Source organism: Lipotes vexillifer, unplaced genomic scaffold, assembly GCF_000442215.2.
Source record: "Lipotes vexillifer unplaced genomic scaffold, Lipotes_vexillifer_v1.1 scaffold340, whole genome shotgun sequence".
Classification (NCBI taxonomy): domain Eukaryota; kingdom Metazoa; phylum Chordata; class Mammalia; order Artiodactyla; family Lipotidae; genus Lipotes; species Lipotes vexillifer.
In genome coordinates, this window is record NW_006793646.1 from 246,380 (window position 1) to 256,453 (window position 10,074).

General features: G+C 41.5%; 1 protein-coding gene across 1 annotated transcript in view; it reads right to left on the reverse strand.

Annotated features, from left to right (window-relative positions):
* MRPL39 (mitochondrial ribosomal protein L39) overlaps positions 1–9,231 on the reverse strand; it is a 22,245-nt gene extending 13,014 nt beyond the window's left edge. Inside the window, exons 1-5 of the mRNA XM_007466482.1 lie at positions 9,159–9,231; positions 8,156–8,362; positions 6,219–6,358; positions 3,466–3,565; positions 2,337–2,404 (exon numbers count right to left, since the gene is read on the reverse strand). Of these exons, the coding sequence (XP_007466544.1) occupies positions 2,337–2,404; positions 3,466–3,565; positions 6,219–6,358; positions 8,156–8,362; positions 9,159–9,222 (579 nt within the window). The 5' untranslated portion in view covers positions 9,223–9,231. The remainder of the gene's footprint in view (positions 1–2,336; positions 2,405–3,465; positions 3,566–6,218; positions 6,359–8,155; positions 8,363–9,158) is intronic.
* Between the last annotated feature and the right edge of the window lie 843 nt (positions 9,232–10,074).

The window sequence follows — 10,074 nt, forward strand, 5'->3', positions numbered from 1 at the left end:
TCTTTCCCTCCTCTCTCTCTCTTGATATTAAGCAGTAACGTCAGGATTACACAAGAAATAACTGTCAAAGCCAGCATTTAAACCTGGATCTTCCCTGACTCCAAAAATTGTTTTTTCAGGTGTCATTTGTGATTTCCTTTTTTTTTTTTTTCCCACATCTTTATTGGAGTATAAATGCTTTACAATGGTGTGTTAGTTTCTGCTGTATAACAAAGTGAACCAGCTATACATATACATATATCCCCATATCCCCTCCCTCTTAAGCCTCCCTGCCACCCTCCCTATCCCACCCCTCTAGGTCATCACAAAGCACCGAGCTGATCTCCCTGTGCTATGAGGCTGCTTCCCACTAGCTATCTAGCTTACGTTTGGTAGTGTATATATGTCAGTGCCACTCTCTCACTTCGTCCCAGCTTGCCCTCCCGCCCCCAACCCCCCGTGCCCTCAAGTCAGTTCTCTACGTCTGCATCTTTATTCCTGCCCTGCCACTAGGTTCATCAGTACGGCTTTTTAAAATTCCATATATATGCATTAGCATACAGTATTTGTTTTTCTCTTTCTGACTTACTTCACTCTGTATGACAGATTCCAGGTCCATCCACCTCACTACAAATAACTCAATTTTGTTTCTTTTTGTGGCTGAGTAATATTCCATTGTATATATATGCCACATCTTCTTTATCCATTCATCTGTTGATGGACATTTAGGTTGCTTCCAAGTCCTGGCTATTGTAAATAGTGCTGCAATGAACATTGTGGTACATGTGTCTTTTTGAATTATGGTTTTCTCAGGGTATATGACCAGTAGTGGGATTGCTGGGTCATATGGTAGTTCTATTTTTAGTTTTTTAAGGAACCTCCATACTGCTCTCCATAGTGGCTATATCAATTTACATTCCCACCAACAGTGCAGGAGGGTTCCCTTTTCTCTGCACCCTCTCCAGCATTTATTGTTTGTAGATTTTTTGATGATGGCCATTCTGACTGGTGTGAGGTGATACCTCATTGTGGTTTTGATTTGCATTTCTCTAATGATTGGTGATGTTGAGCATCTTTCCATGCACTTGCTGGCTGACTCCAAAATTTTTGCTTTTAGAAACTACAATATTTCACTAAATCCAAGATGCACCACTAAGAAAAAACATTACCAGTTATAATCATAAGATGCTATCTACTGTAAGTCACATTTGCTCCAGAGAATTACACTGAGTGAAAAAAGTCAATCCCAAAAGATTACATACTGAACGATTTCATTTACATAACATTCTTCAAATGACAAAACTATACAAATAGAGAACAGATTAGTGGTTGCCACAGTTTAAGGATGGGGGGGCGGATGGAGACTAAAGAGAAACGTGGGTAATTTTGGCAGTGATAGAAATGTTCCTGGCTGTATCAGTGTCAATATCCTGGTTGTGATATGGTACTATGGTTTTGCAAGATAATACCATTGGGGAAACTGAGTAAAAGGAACATGGAATCTCTATGTATTATTCCTTACAACTCCATGTGTATCTATAATTTTCTTCAACTAAAAACAGTTTAATTTAAAAAAGTTATAGAAACAAACAAAAGACACATTTGTTTTCAGAGATATTAAAATGTGAAAAAAATGTACATATAGTGGAATTGATAAAATGGTATGCTACACTGCCTCCCCTCTTCTGATCTCCAGACTTCCAATCTGTAGGACATACAGTTTTGCTTAATTAAGAATTAGGCATTAGTCTGTTCTCCCCAGTCATAACTAAGCCTCTAGGCTTGACTTTTGCAAGCCATCAGCATCCTCTACTTACACAGCACCTGATCTAGATTCACTCTGTTAACCAGGCTCCTGCTGCTACCCCAGTCCCAGACCAACAAGGAGCACCCTCCTTATGAAGGCAGATCATTCCAGAAGAGGTTAGTTTGCTGCTATTTAGTTTGCTGCTATTTCGGTTACCTTTGTCAAAGCCCGATATTTTAATTCACCCCTCCCCCACTCTCAATGTAACCCTTGGTGATAGGAAGATCTCAGGATGCAATAGGCTTAAAATGGCTTAGGGCAGTGGTTTTCAAATTGTGCTCTGAAGATCCAAGGAGGTAAGGCTCCAGGCCCCTCGCCCCCACATCAACCAAGATAGTTAAGCTTCTATATTTTACTCTGGGTACCATGCTGTTGTGAATACCCTCAATCATATACATCTGTCTTAAATACACTAAAAAGCAACAATAAAGATTGACTGGTTCTTTTAATATTCTCGACATGCAGTACCATTCAACAATACTAACACAGGACTCGTTCTAACAAAGAAAGGCACAGACTCTAAAATTAATACTCCAAAGAGTAGACTTACTTTTGTTGGCATCCACTCATCAAGTCTCTTATCCAAAACTACATCATAGCAGAAGGCTCCAGTGATTACTGCAAATCCAACCAAAATAAAAAGCAAAGTCAAATCTGTTAGGGTAGAAAGTTACTAATTTGCAACAAATGAATATTTAGACCATAAAATGAAGGGTCAACAATCTCTCCCAACACTACAAATTATAAAATTGTCACCATTATTCCAGCTGCTTGTCAGAGCTATACCAACTTTCCCCCCCACCATAAAACTAACTCACCTTTTTGTTAACCCAACATCACCAGTATTTTTTAACCATTCACATTTTCTTCGGGAATATTACCACCACAGAGATCTCAAATATTAGTTACTAGATATAAAAATTCCTAAAGAGTAAGATATTTAATAAGTACATGAATAACTAAATGGACATGAAATGTTTAAGTTCTTTTTTAATATCTTCTAAATTTCATTTTTTGTTTTGTTTTGTTTAGAATCATTTACTGCCAAATCAAATACTTTTTGGTATATAAACTTCCACCTTTTTAAAAAAAATACAATTGTGATCCTACTACACATACTGTTGCAAAATCCTAGTTTTAGGAAAATTACAAAGAATGTGAACTCTTCCACCTCCCAAAAATGGTACTCCTCTCCAGTGTCAGGGTCATTTCTGGTGAAATGGTACCACCTAAACACAGTTTTCTACAGAAGTCTATTTATACTCATATCTCCTCCTCACATTCTGTTTGGAAATAAGTACTTAAAATGCTAAGAAATAAATACTGACACAATATAACTACATGAAATTCACATTCAAAAGAAACACTCCCCTCTAATTCTGTTAATAATTGACCGCCAATAATTAAATAAAATGGATTCTTTTACCATTATAAATAGAAGGTATATATGACAGTAATAGGATGGATTTTGTTACCCATAATAAATGGAATGTATGTATGATGGTAATTTATATTAGACTAAATTAGAAGTGAACTCTATACAACAAAAATATGTACCAAAATATTCAAAGATTACAGAAAGTGTCTGTGTATCTATATACATATATATATATATGTATATAGACAACACACACACACACACATATATGTTTATTTATTTATTTATATGTGTACATCACCTGGAACTTCTGGAGCTCTGACCAAACTGACCGCATATTCATCTTTGAATGCCCTCTCTATCACGCAGCCCATCATCATGGCACAAGAACGCCAATAAGCCTAGAAAAATAAAATACACACAAACATAATAAACACAAGATTTACTAACATTTCTTTAATATTAAAATTTAGGTTGACTTTTGACTTAGGAACCATTTCGCAAATATCTGTCCATCCTCCACATTTAGCAATGGCTACCATCAGACCATGACATGACCACCACCAAGCAAAACCCACAAAAGAATGAAGCACCAACTTCATGTGGTTAGCAATGTTTGTATAAGATATCAGACACTATAATGTTTATCAACCAATAAATAGTTTTACTAACGGTAGTAATTTTATTTTTAACCCAGGATAAAGTTAACTTGTTAACAAACTTGTGCTAAAGTAAAATAAATATATTAAAATATACCTGTTTATAACATATATAAATATGGAGGGATAACCCAACTTTTTTTTTTTTCCATCTTTACTGGAGTATAATTGCTTTATAATGGAAGCTAACTTTTAAGAATTACTTATGGGCTTCCCTGGTGGCGCAGTGGTTAAGAATCCCTCTGCCAATGCAGGGGACATGGGTTCAAGCCCTGGTCCAGGAAGATCCCACATGCCACAGAGCAACTAAGCCCGTACGCCACAACTACTGAGCCTGCGCTCTAGAGCCCACGAGCCACAACTACTGAGCCCACGTGCCACAAGTACTGAAGCCCGTGCGCCTAGAGCCCATGCTCCACAACAAGAGAAGCCACCGCGATGAGAAGCCCACGCACCGCAACGAAGAGTAGCCCCCGCTTGCTGCAGCTAGAGAAAGCCCGCACATGGCAACAAAGACCCAATGCAGCCAAAAATAAATAAATAAAAATAATAAAATTTTTAAAAAGAATTATTTATGACTCCTATCCTATACCTAACATCACATATCACTTAGGTTATTCATATTTATAACAAAGCAACCTCACTATTAACTGGGCTTCCATCTCACTAGCATTTTGATCCATGGACATGCCCAATATGGGTATCCATGCAATGACCTTCCCAGAGTCATAAAGAGAAACATAAGTCCTACACCATCTTAAGCTCTGTACTGGCACTACTATAACTAGGTACTTGGCTTTCCTAAGCTCTTCTCCGTATCTGAGGACAACAAGAGTGGGCTCATTTGGTTGCACATGGCAGAGACTGCTCCAGAATGTGTTCTACACAACCACACAAATACACTAAAAATAAGTGCAAACCCAGGCCTTGAAGGCCAGTAGCAAAATGCCCTTCTTCATCTATCTGACTTGACTGTTTTTAATGTCTGGTGAACTCCAGGGTCAATGCCTAGGTTCAAATCCAGGCTCAGCCACTTAGCAAACTGGTAACCTTGGTCAGGCTACGACACCTCTCTTTGCCTCAGTTTATTTATCTGTAGAAAGGAGATAATAGCACCTTTTATGGGATTTTTTTTTTAATGAGGATTAAATGAGTTAATACCTGTGAATCACTAAAACAGTGCCTGATATACAAGAAATGTTCAGTGTTAGCTACTACTATTATCATGTCTACCATTTCCTTCTTTAAGTATTTCATTTCAACAAATATTTATTAAATACCTACTGTATGTAAGTCAAGGACAAGATCTAATAAGGGACATGATCCCTGTCTTCACAGAGCCAAGAATCCAGTACATTCAACAGTTCGTATTACAAGGGAAAATCAAACTACTGTATCTAGAGACACTAGCCACATGCTGTGAGGCCCGGAAGAGGGATTCATTCTGACAAGAAGAAACTGAGAAGGTTCCACAGAGCATATGGCATTTTAATTGAAATATAATAGATAAACAGGATTTTAATAGGGAGGAAAGAAAATACTCGAAGAGCACCAACAAAAGCAGGGAGGATAACACAACAGAAACCATTAGTGACCAAGTCCTCCAGTGTGGCTGGAGCAAACAGGAAGTGGAAAGATGCTGTGGAAGGTGAAGCTCAAAAGGCAGGTGAGAGTGAGAAAAGTGTCCACGCAGAGCTGGGAAATTTATATGAACGGTTATCAGGTAGGCAAGTTCTTTAGGAATAAGTGACATCATCCTTACTCACATCATGTAATAAAACTCTTGCAGGACTATTAAGGAAGTCTTTCAGATTAAAAAAGGGGGGTGGAGGCTTCCCTGGTGGCGCAGTGGTTGAGAGTCCGCCTGCTGATGCAGGGGACACGGGTTCGTGCCCCGGTCCGGGAAGATCCCACATGTCGCGGAGCAGCTGGGCCCGTGAGCCATGGCCGCTGAGCCTGTGCGTCCGAAGCCTGTGCTCCGCAAAGGGAGAGGCCACAACAGTGAGAGGCCCGCGTATCACAAAAAAAAAAAAAAGGGGGTGGGGTGGGTGGGAGAGTTAAAAAGTTATTGAAATAATCTAGAAAAGATGGTGAAAGACAAGAATGAAATTACTGCAATATACAGGGTGATTAATAAAAGTAAGCTGAACAAAGATATGAATGTCATTTAGTTTTCTCAAACCAAAATACAGAGACATTAATGCCACTGAGGATTTTTGAACTATGAACATGCCTAATCTACCAAGTAAAACCCTGATTATCTAGTACAGTACAACATTTGACCTTGGCCAGATTTGTACATTTCAAACTCCATAGGAAACAGATTTTAATTTTAAAAAAGGCTAGAAAAAAAACTGGGGGGGAGGGGAACAAAAGAACATAGAGGCAGAAATACCTTATTGACTTCTCCCGGATCATCATCTTTGAAAGTAAGAAATTTAATTTCACATGACTTGGTCAAAGGCTTATACATGTCCCAAGGCTGTCCGTCCACAAGAGCCAGAATGGACTTCCTGCAGTACCACTCACTTAAATCTAGGAATTTAAAACAGATTGAAGATCTAACTCTAACAAAACCCAAGTGAAAAATTACATGTTTAAGTGCTACATTAAGAAATAAAACAACAGAAAGGCAAGATTCTGCAAGCTGTCTTTTTTGGGGAGAAAAAAAAGATTTGTAGCCAATAAAAAAATAATTCCCAACACATCCAATGTATTGCTAATTATTAATGAAATTACCCAAACAAAAATCATTAAGGCTAAGTCTAACTTGAAATTAATCTGTCAATTATTAAGTAATAAAATAGTTTTCCAAGAGCTACCCTTAAATATTCAGAGAGCAGCATTGTGGATATATCTGGCTATACGCACACACAACTTAGAAGGGAAAATATATAAATATACATCCCAGTAAGTCTGTTCTCAATGGGTTTGGGGTCTTGCTCCCAAACCATCTTTACTTCCCTAACATGTACTCTTCAAGTTAAATACCATAGTTACCAGTTTTTATTCAATAATTATCAGTATGAATTCACACATAAACCAATCAGCTCTGGTCTGTTATATGACTCCAGAATGCAACTCCAACTCTGATTAGATGTTTTTTGAGTACCCAGCTATTTAGAGAAGTGGTCAAACCACAGGTCTAAATAAGTTCCATAAGGCGGGGATCATGCCTATTTTTGCTCACTCGCCAGTAGAGCTAGAGACTAGCATCAGGCCTGAAATACACTAGGTACTCAATAAAATTTACTGAACGACTGACGGTATGAGTAACAAGCGAAGTCTGAGGGCAGCGGTCATGCTAAGAGTGGTTCAGAGGCTTCATCTCTACATGTGATGTGTGTAAAACTCCTTAAGGGCCTGAGCTTTGTCTTAGCCTCCTCTGTATTCCTAATGCCTATCCTACAGCAGAGGTTCAATAAATGCTTGCCAAACAAGTAAGCAATTGTAAGTACTAATTCAAGTGCCAAAGTAAAGGAAGATTGAGAGTACATACTCGGCAGGTCAGCTTAAGCTTTTAACTAAAGTTAATTACTTAAATGGAATCATTACTGAGCTTTCCAAAAATCTGAACAATGCAGCCAGTCATATATGAGCGAGCATGTAGGTGTACCTGTCTACTTTTTGTTCTTTCGGAATTTAAACGTTACCAGTTCTATCAAAGCTACTACAAAAGCATTTTGATCGAAAATAACATAGAGGCCTTGTTCCCTTCATTTCCACACCAAATCACACACAGGGCCTTGTTTTCTCCCTTAAGATATGAACACAACAAATATTTTTACCCCAATCACATTCACCCCATGCACTCACACATTTACTACATGTACATGTAAATGTAAACAAAGACACAACACACAGAGGCAAGTGGTGAGCAGATAAAAGACTTAAGTTAGGCTATAAAGAGCAGGAAAGGAAAAGAAGGCCAAAAAAAGCTGATCATCTGAGGCCAGGGCAGTCCCTCCACCCCAAAATCCTTTAATAGGACTCACATGGTGACTGCTCCCATTACACCACAGTGTGTCTAAAAGGGGCAAGCACACTAGTAGCAATGCTTTCAGGTCTGCCTCCTGCAGGAAACAATGACAGCCCTCTAAACTCAGCCAGATTCCAGCAAGTCCCAGGACAACTTATGCATTACAGCACCAACCTTTCAAGACCCACAGTGCCCTCAACTGCCAAGCCCGCAGTGAACACGCAGTAAGGTGCGAGATAAAGGAGAACTTCCGGGGACTTCAGGGAGCAATTACAGCATCTTGTCTCCTCTGTACCAGTTCTTCTCCTGATTTATGCAAAATCTTCAAAATGGTACCCTGATTCGTTACTTACGCATGGCACAGCTATAAGGAGTTGAAATGTTTTTATTCATGACAAAGACAGTGCCAGGGTCAGCTTTCCCAACGTGCTTAACTTCAATCTTCTCAGTTCGGGGAGTTAATGATAGCTGCCTGTTTTTCTCTTTGTTAAAGAGATCATTCTGCATTTCTGTCAGTTCGGTCGGTGACAGCTGAGAAGCAGGTGATGTTGCTATAAATCCTGTGCAGAAGTTACAATAAATGTGAATACTGACCCAAAAAATAATATATTGCCCCACCCTGTTCCCCTCCCGTATCACCATCCTCCAACAAGGAAAGAATAGGAGGCAAGGGAATTTTAAACGCTGTTCACCAAAATGAGTTCAGAAGTAAACTTAAACCCCTTTCTAATATTAATAATTAAAACGCCCACGGAAAAGAACTGCAGCCTGCCCTGATCCGCGCCTTTACTTCAGCTTTGCTCTTTCACCATCAGATCGCCACTTCCCACCAGTTTCCTCGGTCGTATTCCAATCTGTGCTTTACAGTAAGTGGCAAAAAGTAACCAGGAAGTGGAGTCAAAACCAGACCAGTCATTGGAAACGTGAGCAAAACTGTCGCTTTGAAAAGGTCTTGGAGACAAGAAAGCTCCACGAGATTGCAGGTCCCACGCCAAAACTCTCCATATGTAGAGCGAGAGATGCTAAGCTTTATTTTCCAAACCCCAAATCAGAGGATTGGGCAAGGCATGTACGAGTCCAATGGAAAAATAAGGACACGTTTGCACCGGGACGTGGTCTCCCTCCCAGGGGCACCCCAAGCTCCTCCCGCGGCCCCGCCCCTGCCCTCCCCGTCCCTCTCGCGTCCCGAGATATGTACCCCAAGGCCGGGAAGGGGCGGCCAACACAGCAGGGACTCAAAAGACCCTCCTCGGCCCCCAACCCCGCGGGACCCCCCCAGGACCCGCCTCGGGCCCAATCTGGGCATACATCATCCTCTAAGCCTCCCTCCCTGACCCTATGGCCGCTAAAACTCACTCCAGCCAGCCCCGCCGCCGGGGGCGGCCCGCCAGAGCCGCAAGCCCCAGACTCCCACGGCCATTGCCTCCTCCGCGGCGCTAGGAACCACCGCGCGCAGGTCCTTCTCCGTCTTCTTCCCCGGAAACTCCGAGCGCGCACCCCAGGTTCCGTCAGACAGTTTTGTTCCGGGCCGGGCTGTCGGGCAGCATCAGCCACCAGGGGGCGCGCTCGCGCCTCGCTGATAGTCAGTCGCTGGAGGTCTGGAGTCCAGATCCCGGCTTGTTCCCGGCGCGCGGAGGATGACCCGGAGGTCCTGGGCCCCACGGCGGCCGGTCGGCCACTCGGTGGGCTCTGCAGGGGGACAAGCGTCTCCTTTGGAGCCGCAGAGCCCGACACGCGTCGTCACCCTCCGCCCTCCGCGGGTTCGATTCCCCGCCTGCTGAGCGAAACCCTTGTTTCTCTCAAAGTATGTTTCTGGGGAGAAAAACTGAGAAAAGATGACTTCTGTTTACTCTTACTTTCGTGGTCAGCCCGGCCGGCCACGTCGATGGCATCTTCAAGCTCTTGGCTTAACTCTCGGTTTTGCAAGGGTGAGTTCTTAGGGTAGCTGGAGTGGGTCTGCACCCGGCTTCTCCATTTATTTAGCCGTAGTAATATGGACCTCATAACGTGTCCTGTTGACGTAGGAGGGAACTTTGTAATCTGTAGAGCGTTTTACAAATTATCTAGATTAATTTATATACTATATAGACAGCACGTTAAAAGGATCCCATGTTAAAGGGTGGAATTTTTGTCTCTTGTTCACTGATGGATCCCAAGCACTCAGAATGCAGCGTGGCACACAGTAGGTGCTCAATATGTATTTGTTGAACGACTGAATGCCTTTGCATTCAGCGCAGTGTCTGATTCCTTTGTCCGACTAGGATGTTGCTGC